Source organism: Aquila chrysaetos, chromosome 6 (assembly GCF_900496995.4).
Source record: "Aquila chrysaetos chrysaetos chromosome 6, bAquChr1.4, whole genome shotgun sequence".
Lineage (NCBI taxonomy): Eukaryota > Metazoa > Chordata > Aves > Accipitriformes > Accipitridae > Aquila > Aquila chrysaetos.
Genome location: NC_044009.1, coordinates 2,450,432 through 2,478,031, shown reverse-complemented (window position 1 = coordinate 2,478,031; position 27,600 = coordinate 2,450,432). Strand labels below are relative to the sequence as shown.

Below are 27,600 nucleotides of genomic sequence, written 5' to 3'. Positions count from 1 at the left end.
ACCTGATTTCATGAATAACTTGCAGTGGCAGTGCATTAAGTAATAAGCTGCATTTGTTAGTGACTTTGTCTTGGTGCAAGGCATTGCACCAGACCTCAAACACTACTTTGAGAACTGGTTTGGTCACTTACTTTCAGAAGTGCATAAAATATGACTTTTTTGACAGGGAGATGTTCTTAAACTCAACCTCATCTGACAGCTCTCAGTATTGTACAATAATATGGTTTTACATGTTGGCAGTTAACGTACGTATTTCTTTTTCCATTGTTGTTATGAAGAATTACTAAGCTGCTGTTCTTTGAGAACTTTACAAATTGTAGATTAAAGGTACACTTGAAAAGGTAGCAGTGCTTTTAATGTGAATTTGAATCTCAGTACAGATCTTTAAAATTATTGTTTTAGAGCTTTGCTTACTGTAATTTTTGTCAGCAAAGGTAAAATGCAAAGTTATTAGTGCATATCATTTAAAATGTTAGTTGTAGAATTTAAGGTTCTTAGTTCAGTGTAGTACCTTTTGGCTTCTGGCTGAAAGGCATAAGCAAGTAAAATATGTAATTTAACAGGTTTTCTAAAATGACTTGCCACACAGTATGAAAATAGGAAAACTATCTCAGTCATGTTGGGAAACTTCTGATATATTTACTGTATTAATCTGAGAGGGGAAACAATTACATATGCCAGTGGCCATTAACTACAAGACTGTTTCCTAATTATCTTGTAGAAGGTTTTGAAAGCACTGAGATGACTTGAGTACATCTCCTCTTTCTTCCTGCACTTGTTTAATCAGTTGGTTTCCTTGAGGCTGTCATTTGAAAAATATTTAGAAAACAGGAGAAAGTCTAGTTTGTATCCTCGGATTTTTGTTTTGCATAATTTTTTTTAATCTTTGTCCTGCTTTGGTAGTACTGTGTGGGCTTTCATTATATCAAGAGTTATTCTCACAAATGCCTGAACATACTATATGGTCTGCATTGGTGGAGTTCAGTATTGGGTTCATGTTCTGAAAACACTATAAAGGTAGAGCACAAGGTGCAGAATTTGAGTAAGATTTTATCTGAGTTTTCTTGTAATGATATCTTCTGAGAATTCACCTATTCAAAGCTTTCTCTCTAACAATATAGTGGATGTGAGGAAAGACTTGCATTTTAAAAGGATTTTACAATAACTGAGAATTTACTTATCTCCTGATGGAAGAAGTACCTGGATAAAATTTAATTCTTAAAAAATCGTATGTTTTTTACAACACTTGAAATGCTGATAGTTATAATAAGTGAACGTGTGTTAAAGATAGATGATTAACACAGTTAATTCCTCCATACTAAAGTATTTTACCAAAGTTAAACACTGTGAGATGTAATCCTATTGACTTCTGGCAACTAATTTACATTAGTGGGAGCATTTTATATGAGGAATGCTGATTCTCTGAGTATGAATTTTGAGCTTAGAGTCCATAGATGGAATTGTTGGAATATGCAGGCTAATGCAGATATTTTCTGATAAAAGCTTATGTTTTCATCTCATGCAGGGACATCCTGATAACAAACTTGGTTGCGTCAATGAGCTATGATGAACTTTGTGATGAAGTGCATGAGATGTGTAATTTACAACAGGAACAGCCAATTACCCTCAAGTGGATTGATGATGAAGGTATTGTACTGAAATACTACTTAGGCATTCTTGGGTTTATTGTTCACTGTGGTACAAAGAAGGGGCATTGAGGAAACTTGTTTATACAGATTTCATATTGTGGAGTTACTTTTTGTTTCTAAATACCAGGGTACATAACCCTGTCTTATAAAGCAGGGAGCTTGGAGAAATGAGCCTTAAAACATGAGGGTTGATTGCAGTAACACTTGAATTCACTTCGTTACAAGTGAGCGCTTTGTCGAACTTTAATGTTTTACTATTCCATATTTCTATGCTGAATGCAAAGTTTGTTTTAATTTCAGACTTTCATAGGCCTAATGCTGTACCCCTCAAAATTCTCCCATTTCAAATTCTTGGCAAGATCACTTTTTGATGTTTTTAACGCTGTCAGCTTCCAGAATGACATAGGCATTTGCGTCTTCTGAATTGTGATTTCTCTCTTGAATGAGTGTGTTTCTGAGAAGCAATGTAATTGTAATACCAGAAGACTGTTTTTAACTCTTCTAGGATTTTTGTATTTTATGCAAGGTAGGTGCTAAGAGTTCCAGTAATGATAATTGATTTTAACTTTATGGTGGTTGTCCCTGGCAACTGTATGATAGTCAGTGATTGCAGTATTGATTATATTAATGGTCTAACATACACTATTTGAGAATTAGAGGGTAGATGTTGTCTATATTTAAAGGAGCATTATACTAAATTGGTTGTTAATATCCTGTTGATGTAAAATACAATGACCAAACATGAAACAAAGGTGACTTGCATTTGGTTTTATGTTTTTTCCACTTGACTGATAATTCAGAGCACCATTTTTCAAAGATAATAGGCATTAAATAAAAACTTAGCAGAGATACATCATTTCCCCGTTGTGGTGGGGAAAATGCCCAGAAAAGAAAATGGGAGAGGGGTTCATATCTGGGAAAAATAGTGTAAACTTTTGGTTTTGTGAAATGTGGGGTTGATAAAATCATGTAAAAACAATTTGTTGTGAAAGTCTCTGTTTCTTATGCTGTTCCTGCAGGAAAGGTGGACGTTGCCAGATCTTACTGTTCTAAGTTATCTTCAGATGTAAAGCAGTTTATCATTATTCCTCCACGAACAGTTGTGTGTGAGAGAAACTTACCTTTTCTTTGCCCTTCCTACAGGGTCTCAAATATTGGCACGATGCGAGATGGGTTTGCGTATTTCTTTCTGCCGTAAAATGTGGCAGTTCTCTGCAGCCTTAAGTTAGAGCCTTCTGGTTGTTGTGAGTAGTAGTGAAATGGTGATACTTGACAGTGAGTGCCTTTGCTACTTTTTTTTTGCTTCCTTTTGGAATGTATGTGTCTGTTTATGATTTAACAGGCGTGTGGTGTATCCATAACTCATGGTGGGCTGAGCTGTTGACCTAGTAGGTTGAGAACAGCTACTATACAATTATGCAACCGCACAGGTGCTCGGTTATTTTCCTGTTGCACCTTGCCAAAGCCATGGTCTGCAGCAGAACTCCCTAGAACTGAATGCAGAAAAATGAAAAAATACTAAATTGGTTTGGCTAAGATTTGTAATTATGTGTTTTGTTTTCTTAATGATAGCCTATACTGCTCTCTTAGCCGAGTAGCATTGTTTGGTGGGTGAATGGAATCTCAAAATAATGATTGAGGAAGGAGGTAACCTGTAGTGAAAGAAGACTCAGTCCTTTTAAGATGCCAAGGAGTAGTATCAATTATTTTTAAATTTTCCTCTTCTGATTACCAAGACAGACGCAGCTGTACTAACTTTAGTTTCCTAACCCTCAGCTTCATGGCAGTCTAATAAAAAGTAACCTGATCAGAAGTGCGTGGAGAATAATTACATTGCATGTGCTTAGCTATTTGAACTGCATGACTGCTAATAAAAGGAAGATTATTGCAGGAAAGAAGAAAACCTCAGGAGTTTTGAGTTGGAGGATTTTAAGACATGATTCCTGTTAACTATTTCTTGGTTTGGATATCTGTTGCATTGGCTTTTTGTGGTTTACTTAAATTAAAACAATGATTTTCTTTTTTTAGTTGCAGTTCTAACAAGTGTTTTCTTCTAGTCTTGGTTAAATACATACATGTACAACCCTTTCTCTAATTCCTGATTCTGAGTAGTTAAGTTTCAACCAATCTGCTGTTTTGGCTGCCCTCAATCCTCACAGGTTTTATGAGTTATCCTATTTGTGCATATGAGTGAATGTTTCCACTTATTGCCACATGTAATTTAAGTTCATTTGACTGATTGCACAAACAGATGTTCTCTTTGAACTAACTTAAAGCAAACAATTGCTGATGGCTTAATGAATAAAGAAAACCTACCAAAGAGCTGAAGAAAATGAATTTTCTGGTGGGCTTTTTTAGTGTTTCTCTGTTTTTGACAAGATCCAAAATGTTTGAACTATGACTCACTCGTGATAAAATCCCATGGACATATAAGGAAAATGGATTGCTGATTTGCAGTACAAATACTTTTGTCTTTCATGTTGCACTGTTGCAGTATTTATAGATCATCAAAAGCAGTGGCCTTCAAAGAGGGCTAGATGCACCCTGGTGTGCATCTTTTTAAAAAAATAAGATTTTTAAAATAAGAAATTAAGCTTTACTTGATTTAATATGTGGCTCGACACTGGTGTCATCACTTAGCCCGTATATCATAGGGTCATGTGTCACATGGTGGACAAGGTGTGCTGTGGGAAGAGTGGGTGTTCCACAAAGTTGCAGGGGTTGAGAGTGACACCCTTGCTCTTTGGTCACTTTGAGTGTATTGTGACGTACTGCAGTTTACGTGTGTCTGGTTAAGTGGATTTATGGATTAATTATCTAGTTTTAACTAAAATAACCCTCACAAGGTAATGCTAATAATGTGAGCACAAGCAGACAACAAGGAAATGGTGGAGCTGACATTTTTCCTGCTCTTAAGTATGAACTGTCAGCCACACTACAGGGTAAACACAATGACTATCTAGTCAGATCTGACAAGAAGTCAGTCAAAAAGATTCAAAATTACCAAGACCAGTATTTGAAATATGTATTTACGTACACTATTTTTAATGATAAACCTCACCCTTAAGTGTATGTTGTGTTTTGAGATAATAGATAACGATAGTATGAAGCCATCATGATTAGCAAGACGTTTAAAAACTAAGTATCCAGAACAAGACAAATCTCTACCTCTTTTCTCTGATGTTTTAAATCTTGTGATACTCAGTTCAGTACTCTACAAAACTTCACTAAACTTTGTTAAATTTCTAGAAGCCAATTTTGAGGCTTTTTACTTAATAGCAGAAGGCAAAAAGCTGCATACCATCGGGGAAACATTTGTTCTTCCTGTCATGGTAAAAATGGCTGGAATAATATACAAGAAAACAAAATCGCGACAAACTGAAATGCATTCCTTTGTCAGAAAATACTGTTGGAAGATGCGTAGAAGATATTGCTGAAGGTTTGAAGAAACAAGTATTAAAACAGTGCAGTGTGGGAAATTTGCTATATGGTTGAATAAAAGTACAGATGTTTCTAACATGTCTCAGCTTATGGTATTTGCTAGTTTCTGTTTTGATAGTGAGATGTGAAGACGTAGTGTTTTGTGCATCACTGAAGGAAAGAAAGATGCACTAGAAAAGATACAATCTCAACAGTAAATGACTTTAATAAAAACAATGTGTTACGAAAAAAACTGTGGAAGTCTTCACTGATAGGGAGGCTGATTTGACTGGAATAAAAAAAAAAAAAAAAGGATTCTGGGGGAAGGTTGCAGAGAGCACCACACAGGAAACTCATCCACTGCATCGTTCATAGGCAAGCTATTGCAGCAAGGGAGTTGGAGCCAGAAGTGCATGGAGTGCTACAGGATGTCATCAATGTAATTAATTTTATAAACCCAAGAACTTTAGGTAGCAGAGTGTTTATAATACTTAGTAATAAGTTGGGGAGTGACCATGAAACTTCTGTACCTCGCAGAGGTTAGCTAGTTATCTTGCAGCAGAGTGCTTAAAGGAGTTGTTAAACTTAAAGATGAGTTGTGCATTTTTCTTTTACAAAAAGATAAATGTTCCAAATACGTGGACATTATCTGTGATGACAACCTTTGTAACTTTTAAGTTATCATGGTTCTGCAGTAAATGAAGTTAAGGTAGTAAGATAATGGGCCTTTTAACAAAGCATAAATTAATTTTGAATTAAACTTAAATTTTCAGGTTACTAGGAAGTGATCTTGCCTCTTTTTTTTGCTGAGTGTTAAAGATCTTTAAGCGTATCTATTCACTTTTGTTGTCTCCTTGCAAACCAACATGGTATATCTCTATCTACTCAGTTTTGATAAAATCAGAAGGAGAAAAAAAAAAATTAAGTTGATGCATTTTGATCAAAGCCAAAATATCAGCTTAATGTCAAATGATTGAAAGAAAAGCAATTCTGGAGGCTGGTACATTTCTTAGTGACTAATTTAAATTCTCCACTTAATTCTTCACTCATAAATTTGCCTATGTGTTGCTTTTTCATTAGGTGACCCATGTACCATCTCATCTCAGATGGAACTGGAAGAAGCCTTCCGTTTGTATTGTCAAAACAGAGATGAAGGGCTGATTATTCATGGCAAGTATTACATAGTTCAAGAACCTGTGTGCATTTATTGATAATCCTAACAGCTGCTTAAATGTGAGATTGGAACAATTCCTTTGCCTGTCAGATAATGTTCTTCTTTATGTAGCTGATGCCCTATAGTTTGATGTTTTAAGAAGGAAATGTTCTTTTGGGTGTGGAGTGCAAAGCTGAAACTATATAGTAGGCTTTGAGAGAACCTCAAGTTCTATACTGCACAGATTTGTTAATGCTGTACTGAAGTATTAAGATCTTGCCAGTATGGAACCAAATTTTGATTTTGTCATTTCTCACGCAGAATTATTTAAAGGCTTTCAGAAACTGTCTTTGTGTAAATATATCCAAGAATCAAGGAAAAAGTACTACTGAGAACCTTTTCACTTAAAAAATCTAATGTTTTTGTTTTAGTTTTCCCAAGTATTCCAGAGAAACCCGGCATGCCTTGTCCAGGAGAAGATAGTGAGTACTAAAATGTTATCATTTTTTAACTTAATTTTTTCAGTCACATGGAAACGAAATACTTTGAAAGATTTTCATAATCTAGTATTAAGTACATGTATATCTGTTTTGTTTTTTCTTGGTAGAATGTAAAATGCTCAATATTTTATCAACAGAGAAATTATGTAAATCAACATTGTAGCAATGTTCTAATGTTTCAGAGGATTAATACTGATATATCGGGAGAAAAAGAGATCAGGATTTTAGATGCATATTTGAATGTGGTCCTTTGCTTTTGTAGTTCTTTTGGTTTCTTAACTTGCAGGGAAAAGAAGTGATGTACTGAAGAAGAGGGAGATACAGCCTTTTTTATAAAATCTCTAAAAAACATCTGTGAAAGGTAGATAAACCTCCAGAGGAAGGATACGTGATTGATATGGTTTATCTGTATTTCAATAACTTAAACTGCACAGGGATAGAATGATTAAATAGGTATATAGTCACTTTTTATTATGGAGGGATGTCATCAGTACATTAGTTCATATCTTTGTAAATGTTAAGGAAAGGAACGTGAATATTTGGGTGACAGAGTTACCAGATGATGCTTGGCTAGTCACAGTAGTATGAGTAAAACCTAACTGAAGGACTTTTGCTCTTCTCTTTGGAAGATACAAGAACAGATAAAAATAATTGCTGATTAAAGCAAGTAATGCATACTAGGAGAAGACTACTTAGTTGATTGGGATCTACAATGACAGACTGCCTAAAAAATGTGTAATGCGGTGGTCAATAGTTGTGATTAGTATTTTTAATTAGAGAAATAATACTAATATACTAATAATTGCTCTATTGAGAACTTTTACTGAAATTTAGAAGATGGAGTGAGGTGGAATAAATACCAAAATATTACAGTTTAAATATGATTTTTTACATTTAAACTACAGTAGGTGAAAGGTTAAATGTAAAAAGCAGAAAAGTTTTTATGTTGTGACTAGGTTATTAAAGTTGTCTTATAGAAAGAAAGCGGAGTAAATGTGCAATGCTATCTGCTGTCCTTGTTCAGCCAATTAGAGGAAATAAAGACTGTTTTCTACACTGATTAGAACTGTTAAAGAAATTATTTTCCTTGAGACACTTCATTTTTTTCCAGAAGGAAGATGATATCTATGTGGTCTTCCCAGTTTATTTTTGGGGTGAGCCAAGCAAGAATTTGTGTAGCTGTTTGCAATATATTATTTTCCATGTATCTTGATTTTTTTCATGCCTTGTTTAATGTTCTTGTTTGTGTACTTCCTTGTATCTATCTGAGTAGTAGCTCAGTGGGTTTCTTATTAATTTTGCTCAAGTTTCAACAAGGAAATGGGCAACCAGTCCATCTTGCTGTATCATGTAATGTACTTCTACTGCACGTGCAAGCAAATAAGACTTAATTTCAATACTTGTTTGTCCATGAGTTAAAATTCAAGTGAGGACTGCGTAGTTATATTTTACTGTATGTTGAAAATATGTAGGCTTTACTATGCTGTCGCTTTCCAGTTTAGCTTAACAGATTGAAAATAACTGTGGGAAAATATTTTCAGGCTCAAGTTTCATGATCATTCTGGAAAGAGAGGTCTTAGTTCTGTAGATTTAAATGTGTTCTTGATGTGAATTTGTATACAAGGAACACTGCTTTATTCTGGGACCTGAGTTACAGAAGGTGTTATGTCCTAAGCTGAATCTCTTCCCTGGAGCAGTGTCAGGTTTGCATTGGCAGGCAAAAATTGAACTTCTGTATCTACAGAAAATGTTGTTAGCAACAGTAGAAGTTTTGTTTTTCCCTGTATCTTGTTACTTTTCCCAAATCTTACTTTGGTAATGATGTTTTAGGATGTTTGGGTAGTTCAGTGTCTTGTGTGCCTTTGTCTTTTGTGAGAATTACAGTAAAAGGGAAGTGATGGAATTTAGGGATTAGCTAGCCTTAGAATGCATGTAATGTTCTACCAAGGCAGATTTTGATGCCAAAGATAAAGAATTGTTAATACTTGATCATAGGTCTTCAGACAGTGTTCTGTGAAACAGCTGTCTTTCAGTGAAGACAGAACAGTTGACTTCATTTAAATTTCTAACTTTGGGGTGGCTCCCCCCTCAATTCTGCAACTAATAATGGAACAACCAAGTCTGGCATCACTACAGTATTTGAGAGTATTTCACAACATGCTGAAACCTATTTGTTTTCTTTTTCTAACTTGCTTTTAACTTGTTGGATGAAAATTGTGTGGAGTGAGCTCATATGGGCATCCGTGCTGCTCTGCTTTCCCAATACAAGAACCGAAGGAACCAGCTGACTCTAGCTCTGCTTCCATTCTCATAGCTCTTTAAAGAGGGAAGGAAGAAATACTCATGTTGTACCAACCTAGACTGGTGATAGTCCCAAATAGAATTATTTGCCCTTGTTTGTGAAAATACAAAGCAAATTTATGTGAAATACTGTCAAGAAGAGTAAGCTAACTGGAGGAGAGAAAAGGCTGTTGTTTAAAGGAGTATCTGCGCAAATAATGTGGCACGATAAAGTTCACTGCAGTTTAATGATCTCATTAAAAGTGTAGATATTTTAGTATAGAAGTTTTTTGTGTTAATTTGTTAGATGCTGTAGTTATCTCAAGCCATGAGATGAACTACAGAAGCACATAGATTAATGTGACTCAGTTGACCTGGTTATTCCGTCTATAGGGTATTTCTCCCTGCGTGGTTTTACAGGTCATGTTGAATCATACTTTGATTGTTTAAAAAGTCTTGTTTAGTAGGATGTGCTTGGTAAGTGATTTGTGGTCAGGTTTCTCATAATTTAATGAATTAATTCAGTGCATATTGCCTTTTTGCATCCATGGGGCCTGCGTGGAAATCTGGTATTGTGGGCTAGTTGTAATTATTTTCAAATTGTTTTGCAACAGACGTATTAAATTGTATCGGTGTTAATTTAGCATAAACTAATGCATTCAGTGTTATTGCTTGTTAGCTAAAGGTATACAACAAATATTTGCATTGCACTTAGACTGTATGGAAATATTATTCATATTGGTGATATACAGTTTATTGAGAGGACTATTTATTTTGACAGGACTAAAATATTGTCCTTTGTTCAGAAAATATTTGGTATGTTTCCAATTCTTTTTTTACTTGGCTTTATCGCCATAGTTATGTTCATAGGAAATCCTTTTTAAAAATGAGGATATCACATATGCACTTTTCTAGAGCAACATGTTTACACTATTAAAGGAGCTTGTGGAACTTGTGAGTTTGCCTCAAGTTATTTCCAGAGACAGATAAACAGTTAACTAGTTGCTCTGTCCAAAATGGGCTTCTACTTAAATTAGCAGTCTCTAAGTGTGGACTTCTAGTTTGTTACAGAACTGTGGACAGTTTGAAATGGAATTTTTAAACAAAACTATTCAATTCCAAAATAATTTCATTTGCAGTGTATTGCTCAGGCTTGTTCGTATTAGGTCATAGAGTGACTATCTCTAATAGTATGTGATCTTCTGAATTGCAAGTATTTTGTGGTGAATTTCTGTAGAATTATAGGTTTTTCTTTCCAGTTCCTTGAGAACAATAATGCTTTGGAGGAAGAGTGCAGAAATACATACCGAATGTTTTGCATTTATGTTGAAATCTAGTAATACAGTTGCAGGCTGTCCTGGACATTTGTGAAATTGATAGGGTTTTGAGATTGTACGAGCCAGCAAAGCTTGAAATAAATGCATGTAATCCATTACTGGAATAAACCATCTGACTAATATTTCAGTTCTATTTGCATGCCTTAAGAAAAGTTCTTTTTGTGCTTGAAGAACCTACCTTTTATTGATGTGATGCTGTCTGTAAGATAGAATTTGCACAGTCCCCAGCATCTGAAGTTGCGTTGTCTTTGTATTCCTTTTGCTCCTGAATTTTTGCACTTTCTCTTCTCCCTGCCAGGCCCAGCTCCCATTATAAATGTACCGCTGCTGTTGTAGAAAAAGAACTTTTTACCTTCAGCAAGACAGTTAACCCATCCCCACAGACGGGAATGGCAGTGTTGCTATGTGGGTGAGGTGGCAGGATTTCTAAACCATCTTGCATCTCTTCCCAGATATTGAATGTGACCCCTTGTAGGCGTTTCTAGCATTTGCTGGACTGGAGCCTTGGATTCTTTATCACAATGTTTCCTGATAAAGATGGCAGACTTTTAGGCCAGTCTCTTGTCTTTAAAAATACTTTTACTTTTTTAGCAGATGAGCTATTCTTTTGGAATTGATATTAAAGAAGGTTGTTTCTGAAATGTCAAGGTGTGTATTTCTCCTCTGTGCTCATAAGTGATAGCCTTCCTGATACCCTGATACAAAGCACGGTATCTGATTGGCAGTTTTATAACTTAGTTATTGTAGTCTCAGCTTATTTACACTGGCAGATCTTGATCTGATTTATCGCTCTTGGTGCTGCAGTGCATTGTATAACAAAGCATGTTAAGCTGAACAATTTCTATCGATTAGTAGGACTTCCCTAATGGAATTGCCGGTTTTATCAGAGAAATACTTGTTTTTGTGACATCAGCTCCTTGACATCCATGCCATGTTTTAGTTTGTGCCTCAGCTGCTAGCTACAGCCTCTCAAGGGAGCCAGTACCACCCGTGCCTGGATACATGAGGCAGAGATGTGAAAGGGAGAGACGGGGGTAACCAGTCTTCCATTAAATATTTGCTCTTAATGTTCGAGCTGATCCTGCCTATTGTCCTTGGTATCTAATGGTATTCAAACAGCGGCATCAGTGGAATAAAGGGAAAATGTTTCATTTCATACCTACTACATTGTAAAGCGTAAAGAATTACATGCTGAAGAAGCTAAAGAATAAAACCCAGTGAGTAATGCATGCTTTTTCTGTAGATTTTATGTATCATCATTGTGATTGCTGTTATGAATTGAGGCCATTGATGCAGTATGTGTGTACGTGTGGTGCAGTAGATAATAGAACTCAGCATTTTGGTTATGATACAGTTGCTTTGCCTACCACCCTCCTTTGCAGCCATAGATTGTTACAAATGCAGAGATTCCTGCTGCCTCTTGTGCGTAGGGATGTGGCTGAGAGACCTCTCAGAAATGCTGATAAAATTGCATTGAAAGGACTCTTGGGGAATGTATTTTAGGAGGAAAAGAACAGAAGAGTGAGTGATGCTGCTGCTGCTAATATTGGAGATTAATGAAAGAAATGTATCCAAAAAACCCTGATGGTATGTGTTCAGGGCCTGTTTATTGTAAGATTGCTGATGTAAAGATTAACGATTTAGAAGCATCGTTTTCTGAGGCCTTTTTGTTGAATTGTGTTTAGTGGATTGTCTTAGATGGATGTTTTTTAATTGTGAAATACTTGTTTTGATTTAAGGCTTACTTAGTTTCTAATATTGTCAGAATAAACTGTGCTAGTACACTTCTGCATTTTTATATCCAAACAAATAGCTGTGTGTATTTAATGTTAAAATTAATCTTGGATTTGGGTAGCTAGTGCTAACAAATTTTTGGTTTCATTAGATAGAAGAATGCAGACTAGGAAACCTTTAAATAATTTCACAGAAGAGAATTAATATGTTTTTAATGTATAAGTACCTTTGGCATTAGTATGACAGTAGGCTAATGTTTTTATTATCTGATATTTCTGGCTGATTTTGCTGCTTTTTTTTTTTTTGCTTTTTTTTTTTGGTAATGATTACACTGTGTTGTGGATGTCTCTTATGCTCTTTGTTTATCTGCTCAGTATTTTAGCATTAGGTGTTTGGACTTCATTTTTCCCCAAGCCGTCTTTCTTGAAAATTTCGTCATAGGGTTGAGTAAAGGTATCTTACTAACCTAATTATTGTTGAGAGCTATTTTATTTTAGGTATAGATATTTGGTTTTGCTTTATATTCTGCCTGATACTACAAAATAGCTCTAAAAGGCTTCTTGCTACAGTAGTGTGGCCTGTAAATATTTTTCTAGCTCATAAGGCAGGTTTTTCCCTTCATTTGTTACTGTATTGGCAGTAGTGATTAGGTTATTCAGAGCACGTGAACCAATTTCATCCCCCAATGAAGAAAGGAACTATTGCGACTATAGAGACTGTTCTGAAGACATAGATTGGATTGCACTGGATAATTAGGCAATTTTGAAACTGCTAGTAACCCTCTCCTGGTTTTTAGTAATTGAACTGACAGAGGGGAAAATTGTACTATTTTTGATGTAAGATGTATTATTGCTTAGGAATTGAAAATAGCTGTGTCATAGTTTCTCAAGAATACCTGAAATCTGTTCCTCTGTCTTAACTGTGTACCATGTTTGTTTTTTTTCCTATGTGGCATATTTGAAAAAATACACATACAGATTATGAGACAGGGTAAGTTACTGAAAACAGAATTATAGTTAAAGGTCTGTTTTGCTTATAATCATTTAATGTTTTTAATTCTAAAATAATTTCAACATTTTTCTTAGCTATGAAACATCCAGTGAAGAATAAAGGGCTAGGCCTCCCTTTGATATCTTACCTTACTTTAAGATACTGGATGTCTTAGTAGATGTTTGTATACCAATTTGTAAACTATAAACTAAAAATACAATGGAATAAGGAATGCTTTGGTTAGTTTTTTAAGCGTCATAACAAATAGTGTGTGTGGCTTTTTTGTCGTGTGGTTTTGTTTTTTTTTTTTTATTTATTCCACACACACCCCTCTTAGCTATTGCTCAGAATATAGTATAATCATGCAGGAAAGATGTCATCTGGTTTTAGAAAACTTCTCTTGAATGTAATGTCTAGCTCCATTCCCCTGTGTAACATCTCATACTTCCAGTCTATATAGTTCTCGTAAGTTGGTAAATCCACTTTTGATATACAGGCATTTGGGGTAACTAAATTTGTAAGAAGGTGATGAATCCTTTTGTGTTATTTGTTGGAATTAGTGGACATCTGTGAGCCTCTTAAACCTTTGTTAGGCCTGTCTGTTTCAGTGGCTTGAAAGAGCTATTTAATGTGTAACCTTTTAAATGATATGGTCAAGGTTAATTATATATAATACATGGGATTCTGTGTAATACTTTTTAAAATTCGTTGCTTTATGCGGGTTATGGTTTTTAATATTTAACTGAGCCACAGAAATAGCAGTAGAGGCCTGCAGGGCAGATAAATGGACTCTTCAACGTTTATCTCTTGGATTTTTGAGTTGCTGTGTAGGAAACCAGATTTTGTGAGAGATTTTGGGTGCTGCTAATTTGAAATGGAGAACACTTCAGAAGTGAAGCCTTGTAAGACTAAGTAGTGACAGCAGTTGGCTAGCCTCTGAAGACTTGCTGTCAGTACAAATCTGGATGGTAAATAAATCTCCTGAAGTAAAAAAGCAAAAAGCAGCTAAATTCAGGCATGCTGAAAGGGTTGTTTTCAGAACAGGCATGCGAGCCCTAATCATCACTGTCAGTGCAAGAGTTAAGTGTGGAACAGACTATGCAGTTCTGTCCTTAAACCACAGGGGGAAGGTAGTGACTTGGGTAGTGGGAAAAATGAAAAACTGAGATCCTCAATACTGACTGGAAAGCACCTCATTTGTAGTTCTGAAGTTCCATTACTAATTCTTCTGCATCTGTATGTGCTTGTCCTTTAATTATTAGCTGGGGAAATATTGAAAAGGAAACAAACTATTTGAAGGCAAAACTCCCAAGATCTTAGTACAGTCCTCTTTACTTTTACAATAACATGCTTTTTCTAATAATAATAATAATACTATTATATGCTTCTTCCTATAATTTAGGTTATCTACTGCATCCTTCAGTAAAGCAGGTACAGATGCTCTGTGATTGTCAACTCTGATAAAAACTATTCTTACCCATAGGGATTGCAAAGGAAGGAAAACCTCAGGCAGGCAGTGAGTAAAATAGATATTGTAGAGCCTGAAACAATAGGTCTGGGATTGGAACTGATCCATTAATGTCAAGGTGCAATCGTTGTTTTTAACAATAGCACTACAAGCTATCTCAATGTTACTTGAAACTTGTTAGAAGGAATAGCTATCATAAAATGATTTTACACAGCAGATCTTGTATTATACACAGATAATGGAGAGCACAGTAGAAGTCAAAAGGGGTTTAGGTGGGAAGCAGTTTGTAAACTTTGCAGATCTGGTACAATTATCTTCCTTTCCTCTGTGGGGCGAGTTGAAAGCCCCCTTCCAAAAGCTGAAAGACAAATACCATCACTAATTTGAAAGATTTAAACATGCTTTCTTTAAAATGTTAAACACTATAGCTTTGCATTGACAGACCAGATGAAAGGGCAGGTACATAAGACTATATCGTACGCAATTTTTTTTCCCCATAAGGATGAGAAGGTCTAGGACGGAAGGTTGCTTTCTTGGGAAACAGTAATTCTCTGCATCATAAAAGAATTGACTAAGCTGGAAGACTTACTGAGTTTGCTGTTAGAATTAGTTTATAATGATTTAATCCAGAATATTAACGGCTATGATGAGTAACTCCTGAAGCTATTCAGATGTTTTTATCTAGCTACTGTCACTAAATAATGATAAGTTAGTGATACTTTACATTGCTGCAAACTCTACTTCTTATGTTATACTTGTGAAATGTATAAATGCTATATCCACATAGTATATGAGGAAAATTAGGAGTAAAAGTACCAATGGGAGAATCTCTCAGAGACTAGTTTTATTTATTGAATGAAAAAAACTGAGCATAATTCATAGAACTCAAATTGTGATATAAGAATGGACACTATGTGCACTTAATTTCAACTTGCTTTCCTCCTGATAAGAAGCAGAATAAGGTACTGCGAGGTACAGATGTGTCAAAACTGTCAGACTGAAAAGCAGTAGACCTGGAGAGTTAGTCCTGCTGCAAGGTAATAGTGTCCTCTGTCATACTGAGGTATTGCATACTTTTCTGGGTATAATTTTAGCAGACAACTGATTAAATTGGAAAGAATTCAGAGAAATATGCTCGGGACTCTGGTTTCTTAGGAAAGATAAAGTACACCTTTATGAAGTAATAGCTAAACTGAGTTTCTGTCATTCTACTAATACTGGAATAATGTAAACATTGGGAAGGGAAATGGAACTGTTTTAGAGTGGATCATAAGCTGAAGAATGGAACCATGCTGTGAAGGAAAACAGCTTGACTCAGAAAATGTGTCCTAACACTGAGACTGTAGGAACCAAATAATGGTTTCAAGGGCACTGTGAAGGCCACCATATAAAAGCTTTATGAATTTGAAATAAATGTTAAATCCATTTTGAATAGCTGGTGGGTTTTTTTGAACAGTTGTGCATTTTTAGTGATGATCTGATCAAATAGGTGTTGATGCCTATCACTTGAGGGCAAATCAAGTAATTCGATGTGCACTGGAAAAAAACCTTAAGAAATAACATCAATTTAATACAAATGGTAACAATCTAAAAAATAGGAACTCCACGCTTTTCGTGAGAAGTAGTTATGAACAGCCCATGGTAAATGCATTGCTTAAGTGGGGGGGAGGTAGTAGCTAATTTTAATTTCCATTTCATTCTGAACACAGGTTCTGGAAACATGTGCTAGTTCTGTGATCAGCTTGATTTTCAATAGCGGTTCAAAATACAGAGAGTTGTACAGGTAACTGAAATAAGGGGAAAATCAGGTGTACAAGATGGGCCACAGCCAAATCTATGGAAAGGTTTCAGTGCAAGGAGAGCAAGACTAGGACTTCAATGTAGAAAAAGACAGCTGATGAAATATGATACAATTAATTTAAAAATCATGTATGGCACAAATTAAGCGAAATCAGTTTCCTACAGGACAAGAAGCGGGGCTTTTAAAATGAAGTCTTCTAAAATGTTTTCTAGAGGATTTGTCAGTAGTTAGCTTTTGGTTTTTTCCCTCCAACCTTTTTGATAGACATGTTACAACTTGCCATTTAGGATAAAAAATGAGACTAGGTGAAAATTTGTACTGACCAAGTTTTAACTGATCACACTTCAACAAACTGGATTCCATTTCTTCTGATTGTTGTCAAACTCAGTCACAGAAAGAACTGGAATTCCCATCCCTATCCCTTTTAGCTACCAATAGGTATGAATCATGTGTACTCAAAGGATTAACTTTTTCTAGAAAATGTGTAGTGTCAAGTCTAGATTAAGATTCCCTAGCAAGTCTTAAATCATGCAGGCTACTGATAACATAAAGTAGAACTGAATTCCTGCAGGGAACTTCATTGGGTTGCTCCTTGCTTCTGTTTGCAGCTTCTGGTAATTTCAGATTGCATAGAAGACAGGCTTTCTGTTACCAGGCTTTTATTTATAATAGAAAGTAGTACTTCATGTATATACTAAGACATAGAAGTTTGGTTTTTTTTAAAAAAAAAAAAAAAAAAAAAAAAGTGGCCTGCAAAGTGGATGCGGATGTAGACTGGAAAAGATGAATGTGTTCTGCTTCAGTAATCTGGGCTTTGTTGCATTAAGTGCTTGCTAAATACAAATTATAGAAGTTTAGTTGAAGATGTAAAATTTGCAAATGTGAAAAATGAGCAACGTGTGGATAAAAATATACCTACATAAAGGTGCCAGTTCATTAGTTCAGGTAAGTAGAATACTGCTCAGGGGTCTCTGTTGCATAAATGGAGTTTAATACTAAAGAAATGCTTCATCTCCTGCTGAAGTTATTTTGCTACAGATCGCTTAAATATTCAGAACTTCATTTTGATCTACTTGAGTCCTAAGTTATTTAAATTTAATTATTTAATTTACCTAAGTACTGGTTCAGTACTCTTTCAGCTTGATTAAAAAACATTTTAATGAAGATCTTAATTCATGTTAATAGAACATTAAATGCAGTTTTCATTGTAGTAAATCTTTTAATGGAAGTGATTTTTATTTTGGGACACTATAAGATGCAGTCATCAAAAGAAGCCTTTTGGACTTATATTACAATGCAGTGCAAGCTTGGTTTTGTGGTGCAGGTAACCACTGTGGTTTTGTAGACAGGAGACACATCATGAAAGGGTGTGAAGTTTAAAATTGCATAGAAGGCCATGTTAGAGAAGGGAAAATTTGAACTTTTTCTTTCCTAAACAAAAATATTAATCACCTTCAGAAGTATGGATCCACCAGCAATTGTCTTCTGTCCCTTTTCATAACATATTCTTTCAAATTAGAGCAACAAATACAGCATCATTTTATCCTGTGTTAGGGACAGCCTTGCAAAATCCATACATGTCAGCAAGAGACGCTGAGAAGGACATACAACAGTTTGTGATCACTGACATGCACAGAGATCCTCATAATCGGGACATCTTCACTCCTGGAGTAGCACACCATAACTGAATTTGTGAGGATTTCTTGAGCGACGCTTTGTGTACTTTGCTATGTTATTTTCAAGTATGTTTGATAAATTCCACAAAATCATAAAAATTCTGATCGCGGATTGCAAAATTAGGATCTTTATAGAAAAGACGTGACCCTTGCGTAGAAAAATGTGTTCGAGTTCCAAGTTATTTCTTCAACAAGCAGTAAGAAAAAGCCTTGTGAAGTAATGAAGTGTCTTTTGGATACTGAAAGCATAAATACCTTCAGCCACTTTAAAATATTTTAAGTGATACCTTTTTTCCTGTACATCAGCCATCTTAAATTCTTGGGGTTTTTGGTTAAGAAGGATTTTAAAATAATGCTCTCCTCTATTATTTTGTCCTGTAATGCTATTATATTTTGGCATTTGGTTCCAAAATAATTACCCTTCTTCCAAAGAAAATGAAAATTTAAGTTCATTAGTGTATGCTGGAAAGAGTACAAAAACTTCTATAGACCCTGTATACAGGTCAATGTATCATTGTATACTTAAATCAACACTTTTCAGCAAACAACTGTCTTGATGCATGAATACCAAATTTGTTTTCACTTAATTGACAAACATTTTTGCTTTGGCTAGGTAATAAGGTATGAGTAAACTCTGGGCTGTTAGTCACTGAGTTGTATGCTTAAAAGTTAGTGATTAGTTAATAAATGGTTAGTCTCTCAAGTGAAAAGAGAATTCAAGTTCTGTGATTGACTTCACAGTTGGCATTCTAGAATTCAATGTAGAAGTAAGTGGATCACCCACAGTTGCTGCAATTTCTCCACCAAGGGACCGGGAGAATCCTACTCTTATCCTAGTTTAATACCAGATTCATCCATCTTGGTAACGTTGCAAGCGTATTCAACTGTTCAAATCTTACATGCATAGCAGTCTTTAATGAAAAGAAACATTGTTGAATGTGATGTAGATATGTTAAATTGTGCAATCTTTCTGTGCTGATGTTCAGTTTTGCATGAGGTTCAAGTTATAACTGTCTGTCCTGTGCATTGCCTAACTTGTATCCAAGCCAGACAGATGGCCACTTTAGCCGTGGGACTTACTGCACTCAGCGGCCTAACCAAAACAATTACAGTTCTTATATTTGATGTTAAGGCAATCTGGATCAATTAAAAATGTGGGGTTTTGCTATATCTTATTATGAGATTTTTTTGAAGTCTTTCATTTATTATTTTTGTTTGTTTGGCAGAAACATGCCAAGTTATCTCGTGCATTTGTTTGCTGTGATTATTGGAGGGTTACATTTCCATTACAATTTTCAAGAAATAATTCTGTAAACTGTATTTGCTACTAAATGTTTAGATATATCTTTTAAAGTATCAGTTGATTATTTGCTTTTGCTCAAGAGATATTAGGTCAAATCCGTGGATGTCTCCTGTTTGAGAGCTGAAGTAACTGTCTTGCTTGTTATTCTGGTAGGATGCATTGTTGTCTTCCACACTGGGTGTCTCTGTGAGGTGCACCTCTTGAGGCCTCATCCACAATATTTTTTCCGATTGATCAGTGCCTCTGTTGATCACAAGTAAAGGGAACTTTTAAGGACAACTTATGTATTGCCTAAATGTTTTATTTTTTTGTTATTTCTGTGAATATAAGGTTGTATTTTTTGTTTGAAGGTGAAAGCCTGTGTTTTAAAAATAGTTTTTTAGATCCCTTTGTTTCTTAATTTTCTCATGTATTTTGAATGCAATCGGTATTTTTAATGACAAGGCAATCCAGATTTTCTAATTGTCATTCATAATGAGCTTTTTAACTTGGAGACCAAGAAAGAGCATAAGGCCTTAACAGGTGTGATTGATCTAAAGGGGCATACAGCACCAGTGCAGCAGAGACTTCTTCAAAATGAGATGTTAGCTCTGTTTTTATTGGCATTGTCTTCATAAATGTGACTTATCACCTTGCAATGGCATGGAGCCATTTTAACAGAAGGATATGAATACAAGCAGCCAAGAGATCATGCATGAGAAAAGAGTGTGTATGGAGGACAGGTTTTCCACCTAGCAGTCCTCAAGTGGGAGTCAGTTGACCCCCTTCTAAGTCAGTGGGGAATAGGATATTCAAACAGTATTCTAGCTGTGTTGCAATAAATGCTGGGTAAATATTAATGTTCTATAATAACTGTACTGAGTTTTATTTCCTTACTGGTTCTCTGCTGATGCTGTATGTAGTACACTTCCTTTGTCATTATTGCTCTCTTAATTGTGCTTGATTTTTTTTTTTTTTTTTTTTTAAATAGAGGTTGATCTGACTTTGTAGTTAATTTTAGTGTCTGTTGAAAAAGAAAAGAAGGACGGGGATACGGTTCCCCAACTGCTAATCAGTTTTAAGATAAATTAAATAAAAACCAAAATGCTGTCTTCTGACCATTTTAATAACTTCAAGAAGTGAAAGCACTTAATACCTGTATATTGTTGAGGATACTCTTTTACTTTTCTAACTTCTGAAAAGGAATGGCAATTGTACAGAGCAGCTTATTCATAATAAAAAGAGGAGCCAGTTCACATCCCATACAATGTATGTCTGTTATGTGCTTCAGAAAGCAGTTTTATTGTTTCAATTTAACTCTTTGGGACATATTAAGTAACAGATATGTGAACCAACATACTATCAAAGTTCTTTAGAATTTACTTTCCCGAAGTTTATTCTATCTTTATGTGTAATTATTTTTATATGTAATCTTTTTATCTAATTCAGAGTCTATCTGAAATACCAATTTCAATTTCCTACTTGTAATTCATGAGTTGGTTTTGAAAGAATGCTCACTTGTCTGCTCAGCAAAACATTAAAAGAACAAAACAAAAACTGGGCATTCTCATACTGTCCAGCTGGCAGGCAATGTAATTGGCCTGTAAACAAGTTGCATTAATCTCTGAGAAGTGATTTGCAGCAATAGCAAATTATCTCTGTGCTTAGTATAGTAAAAGATTTCATTATAGTTTGATCACATAAAAGCAGACTCTGGAATTGCATTTGTAAATCCAAATGCAGAGGAAATAATTTTTTTGTGGCCATCTTACTGCCATTCATTGGTGCAAACCACACTTTTCAGGCAACTGATGAAGTTTCTTACATATTCTGGAAAATATAAGCATTTCTAAACTTTCAGATGGAAAAATAATATTTTGGGCTTGGGGGCAGGTTGGACCTGTCTTTTAAATTCTTTCTTTTCTCCAGTGCTGGGAAGGTTGTCACTTGAAAAGTAATTGTGCCTTCTATTTCTCCTTACTTTACCAAGTTACATTTCTAAAGGCAAGGTTCACATGCTTTCTGCTAAGGTCTGAGGAGGTCATTAGTGAATTGGGGGAGTATCTTCTGCAGATGAGTAAATTTGTAATGAACACTGAACAATAGACAAATTGCTTATCCATTTATATCCACAATTAATTTTTTGTGTATTTTTTCTTAAAAGTTTTTTCTACAATATTTTTTAAAAGATGAAAAAAACCCCAACCCTAGGGAATGTCTTTGAAAAAACAATATTAAATATATTTACAAGGTTCATTGTGCATTACTGTTAGCAATGTAGTTGCACAGCTTGACAACAGAGGGAAGAATTGCACAACAGCAACAGTCGTTTCACACTGCTTTTTATGTAGAGACAGCTGGTTAATTTTGTTTCAGGCATTCAGTTTGAGTATTTTTATTTCCCTTGTAATCTTAACATGAAAAACAATCTCTTTTTCTTGTCCTCCAATTTTCCAATCCTGGAAGCAGATAAAGTTTGGTACCTTCATTGTAATTAGAATATATATTTGTGTTCCCCAATAAAAATTTGTTATCCCTGTTAGCAGCTTGAATTATCTTTTGAGTTTTCCTCTAAACTTGTTCACATACAAAATTAATGTTTAATTTTTTTTTTTGTTAGGCAAAGGCTTGTCTTTAATATCAATCAGAGAGGAAAGATTACTTTGTTTAATTAGGGGTATGATATCTCCTTCAGCCTCCAAGCAGCTAACTCAAAGTCCTTAATGAGTTAACTGATGTGTACTGTAAAATAAATTAAAAAGTAGCCCTTCTCATTAAACACAGTAATTAAATCCTCATGCTTTTCTGATTGCATTCCTTTTTCTAGGTGTCTGGAATCAATCATGGCTGTAAAAACTTGTTTTAGTTCTTGGTTATCAAGAATCATGGAATCCGTTACTTGTTTTATCCTAAAGTGTTCTGGAAAGGTGTACCAAAACATTTTGTTTCAGGTTCAAAAGTATCCTTTTCCCATATGAAGTGTAGGGGTGAAAAGCGTACTAAGATGCGAGCTTTGTTCACACAGAACACTGATGATAAATTGTTTCTTTTTTCAAGATACATACCTACTGCCATTTTAAGATTCTGTTTATTGTTCAGGATGGTTTCTTTGATCTAGTATAGCTCTAGTTAGGATTTTTTAGGCTGATAATGTTTCAAAATAATATTAAAAACCCAAACTCCTTTTTATAATCTGCCATTTTATCCTTAAGTGAATTTTTAGGGAGGATGTCCTCTTTCATGAGTGCTTTATTAGATACTTAGAATACACATTTTAGTCCAGTTCCGTAGGTTATTCCAAGCAGGTTTCCCAGGATCATGTCAGACAGCTTTTGAATATCTCTACAACCTCTCTGGGCAACCTGTTGAGTGCTCAGTCACTCTCACTCTGATGTTCAGATGGAACCTCCTGTGTTTCAGGTCCTTTTCTTCAAAGCTGCTTTCTAGCTGCTCAGCCCCTCGCACATACTGGTGCATGGGGTTATTCCTCCCTGGGTGCAGGACTTTGCACTTACCTCTGAACTTCATGAGGTTCCTGCCTGCTCAGTTCTTCAGGGGTTGAGGTCTCTCTGGCAGCACAACCCTGTGGCGTATCAGCCACTCCTCCCAGTTTTGTATCATCAGCGAACTCGCTGAGGGTATGCTCTGCACTGTCTGGATCACTAATGAGGATGTTGAACAGGATTGGAGCTGGTATTGTCCCCTGGAGAACGCTGATAATCACTGGATTCCAACTAGACTTTGTGCCACTGACTGAATATAGACTACAAAAATGAGTACTCTTATTGATAATACTAAGAACATATTATTCTGTCATGTAAATTTTATCTTATTGTGTAATAATAATAGAACTTGTGATATGAAGGCGTGTCTTACAATGGTTGCTGTTTTGTCATCTTTTACCTTGGCCCCTTTTAGAGACAGGGAATAGGAATTGATTTGCCTTAGACCCTACACTGAATCAGTGGTAGTCATAGCAGTAAATTGTAGGTGTTCCTACTTTTTAAAGCTGTGCTATATTAAGTTTGGTTTTTGTTAGACTGTTGCCTCACAAGTATATGATATAAAACCCTGACTTTGATTTAATATTTATTGTTAATTAGGGAAGTGACTTGCTCCTTTATTTACAGACTTCTTCAGCACAAGCTGCTCGTTAACTTATCATTCACTTAATATTCCTCATGTCAGTGATAAGCTAATGTTCGGAACGCAGATGTATTAGGTTGTCTCCATATGGTGCTTTGTCTAATGAATCAATTAGCTATTTTGGAAAAAATCCTTGTGAAGTTTTTTTCTCTTGGTGAAAAGTCATCCTACAAGTGGTGGAACGGTTTTTCATTGATGTTTGTGTTTAAGCATATTTATAGGCAAAAACTTTGCAATAGTTTTGCTAGGATCTCATTTAAATTTTCTTTGCACTTAGGAAGAGCAGGGTTTTTTTAATTTGCTTTAAAGTTTGTATTTGGCAGATTTTGAAGAGTTATGAGTCAAATAAACATTATCAAGTGATATACCTCTATTCTAGTAACTGTATCTTTGCCACTACTATGGCATGTAGTCTTTCAGCCTCCTTCGAGAAGTTGGTTTTTTTCCAAATTGTTAACAGTTCATTTAATAGCATAATGTCCATTTCAAACACTTGCAAAGTAAACATTTGCACATGCAAATAGAATAACATATAAATGTTTACGGATTTGGCACTTTAGATTTCTGGAGTCACAGAAACTTCAATACTTTTATGTGTCTTGCTTTTGAAGGACAAAAATAGAGTATCTAAAATCAGACCCAGTATTGCAATCAGTGTTCACACATTGTGTGTCAGTAGCCTATGGTTTTGGCTTGCTCAATATTAATGTAAAATAATTTTTCAACAAAGAAACTCTTTACTACTTGCAGTATCTTTTGACAGTGCAAACGTTTGGGGTTTTTTTATTTAAAAAAAAAAAAAAACTTCATCTTTAAGGTGTGGGTATTTAAAACTTAACTGTTTAAAAATTGAAAGACAGAAACATTGAAGATGAAACTTTAAGATGGTTTTGCATTAACTTCTGAGGATTATAAATTTACAGTTTAATACTCTGTCAGAATGTAGTGATGTTTGTCAATCAAGTCTATCAAAGTTTTTATTTTACATGTTTTTTGCTGTGTTGTATGGGCTGCTGTAGCTAACGTTACGTATTTTTCTACATACTATATTGGTTATTATAGATTGTTTAACTTGTATTAGACTGATTAAAGAATAGCGTTAACAGCTAACGTAATACTGAACTCTCAGCTTAAAAACAAACAAAAAAACCCAGCACAACTCCCCCCACCCCATTCAACTTCCTGATTGAGATTCTTAGGGAGAAGCTGCACCTCTTCTAGAAGAGAAAAATAAAGCGCTATGATAGACCCTGTTAAGGTGACAGGGAAGAAGTGAGGATCATTTCATATTGACCAAATACAATCTCTTATTATGAAACTGAGTTGGTTGTCTGAACCGGTGTACCTAGGTACCAAATACAGCATATATGTAGCCATCCAGAAGATACCATAAAAGTGTGTATTTTACTGTTGTCTTCTCAGATGGGAGTTTTTTATACTTCCTATGCTGTTCAGTTCTCCATTCCCTATGAAACTGCCATACTTAATAATTTCTTCTGTTTGAAGTAGATGAAATATATTTTGTACAAGCTGCCAACTGGGTTAAGTTGCGTTATAACTAGTATAAATAATTTTTTTTTTTTAAAAAAGGCATACATGAAACTTTGTATTGGAAAATCTTAACTCATTGTGTTACTAGAGATAACTCTTATTTCGATATCATTATTTTAAAGCTATTCTAGTCTTTCACATTTCTTTTCAAGTAAGAGGATATTATAACACCCATAAAAACACTGTAAAATACTTTTCCTGGAAATTTTTAAGGGGATCTGTCAGACTTATCTCACTGCCTAAAATATGCCTGTTAACTTTAAATATTACAGTACACTTTGAGAACTCCTAAACTTGAATCTCTTAATAGATGTAATTGGAACTAATTATTCAGCAGTTAAAATCTTGGCAAATCTGACTTTTTTTTTCTTTTTTTTTTTTTTTTTAAATTTTTTAGCCTCTTAATAGCAGGAATATGTTGTCAGTTTTAACATCACTGCTGAATTTTTTGCTTAAGCGACCCCCTTCTTTTCCCCCTTGTATTCCCTACTCCACCCGGTACCCACTTGTACTGCCTGCTATGGAAAGCTCCTGATCCTGGTTATGCGGCAGGGGTTGTCTGTGTCACCGTTACAGCTGTGTGTAGCTCTAAATAGGACTGGTGTTGCACAATGCGTTTTTAACACTTAATATTAAATATCAAATTCTCTAATTAGCTAGTCATGCAAAAATTGCACATACGTGAAAAGTGACAACAAAAGTAATTTGGAGTAGATGCTAGGTACTGTTACATATGGCCCCTTGGAAAGTCTGGTTTAAATAGATTAAATGATTTCTTATTGTTGTGTTTAGAATATATTAGAAATAACTGCAGACCTGCACTTGAAGTGTTTCCCTAACAGAAGAAATAGTTTGGTAATGTTTAATGGCAAGATAAAAATGAGGTCAAATAATGTAACTCTCAAGACTTGTGACATCTTTAATATTGCATATCTAAAGCATTATTAGCACCAAACACCCTTTACGTGTTTACACATGAAGGTGACATGGTGAGATCAGCACTGTAATTTTACCAGAGGAAGCTGTTTCTTTTAACAGTTATCTGTCCCTCTCACCTGAGCTTGAACAGCAAGCAGCCAAGAAACTGTAACAAGATTATGATCATGTGAGGAAAAAGAGACAGGGATAGAGAAAAGGGAGAGGCAGTGGTGAAAGCACATCCTGCAGAAGCTGTCATTTACGTCTGCCTTCAAAAAAAAAAAAAAAAAAATCAGCAGGGATTTTTAGCTGTGCGTTGATATTTAGAAAAGCAAGATTGTTTTAAGTCACAACTTGCTTAACATAGTGTTTCTGGTATTGCTGTTCTACCATGCTGCTGCTTTACACCTTTTTAATTTCTTTCTTAGAATCAATCTATCGACGTGGAGCCAGAAGATGGAGGAAGCTGTACCGAGTGAATGGGCATTTGTTTCAAGCCAAACGTTTTAACAGAGTGAGTACTATTGCATAAAATGTTGGATTTTGGTAATGTTCTGTGGAAATTGTTTTCTCAGTCTGTGCTTTTTCTGTATTTGAGTGTTGAAAAGAAAGGAAAAGCAAGATGCTTATTCATGTGACTTCTCGGTCTATGCAGTGTTATTCAGGTCAGAAAAACTTGAAAGTCTTTGAATCTGGGATGGAGTTAATAATATATGATTGGTGGAAATTGTTTTTAAAGCCTCTAAAAAACTGGTTTTGTGACTATTTAAACTGATGCAGCTTTTCTTCTCTCCATTCTATGTGATTTTGATTGCATGTTAGCATAATCTTTTACCTTCAGTACTTTTTGTTGTTCTGAAAGATTAGAGCTCTTGATGTTAGCTTTAACTGTTTTGAATCTGAGGTATTACATAATCTAATTAAGAAAAAAAAATATATCTGGTTTATTGAGCTAAAATACAACGGCGTTAAGAATCTGACTTAATCCACATGAGCAAGTGAATGTAGCTTTAAGGCTGAGACACCTCCTTCACTTATCTCATTATGCCTAAGTATTGCAGCATATATACAAATGTAGTATACACTTCTAGGAATTCTGTACAAAACAGTGAGGTGAGTTAACATTTTGATTCAGCAGTAACTTTTTTTTTTAAATGATATTAGCGTATTTTTTTTCCTAATGCTTCCCACCCCAAAAACTGTACTGAGAGAAGGAAAAGCCTCTTAAAACTCAGTATCTTATCACTAGACATGTGAAAAATGTCATATATCTGAATTATAACATGCATTTGTATAATGTGGTATACCAACTCAAGTTTTTAAATTTATAGTATGAAACATATACTTTTTTGTGCTTCTTTGCTACATAGTTAAAACATATTTCTTTGAAACATTGTGAATGCATACCTGCCACATTAATAATCCATAACATTGTAGATAATGATGTTTTAATTGAAATTAGGCAAATAGTGAATATACACATAAAGACTTTGAAACCTTATTAGCATGCTCATTTGTCAACAGTCTTAAACAAGACTACTTTGTTATAACTGTTTGAAATCATATAAAGGCAGAACACAATCTATATCCAACTGAAGTCAGTAATAAAGTTGACATGAACTGTAAAATGTGACATTAAAATGTATAAATTAATAATAAGTTATGGCCATATATGTAGTACTGAATTTGATACCA

The 27,600-nt window shown here is 35.0% G+C and overlaps 1 protein-coding gene across 5 annotated transcripts in view; it reads left to right on the top strand.

Moving 5' to 3' along the window:
• PRKCZ (protein kinase C zeta) overlaps positions 1-27,600 on the top strand; it is a 70,072-nt gene that overhangs the window by 5,243 nt on the left and 37,229 nt on the right. For 2 of the 5 annotated variants that reach the window (XM_030017611.2, XM_030017610.2), the window contains exons 3-6: positions 1,526-1,647; positions 6,150-6,239; positions 6,654-6,704; positions 26,334-26,419. In XM_030017611.2, coding sequence (XP_029873471.1) covers positions 1,526-1,647; positions 6,150-6,239; positions 6,654-6,704; positions 26,334-26,419 — 349 coding nt within the window. Of the gene's footprint in view, positions 1-1,525; positions 1,648-6,149; positions 6,240-6,653; positions 6,705-11,301; positions 11,557-11,766; positions 11,927-26,107; positions 26,217-26,333; positions 26,420-27,600 lie in introns of those variants that run through there. The other 3 variants (XM_030017614.2, XM_030017613.2, XM_030017615.2) reach the window with 3 other exon arrangements.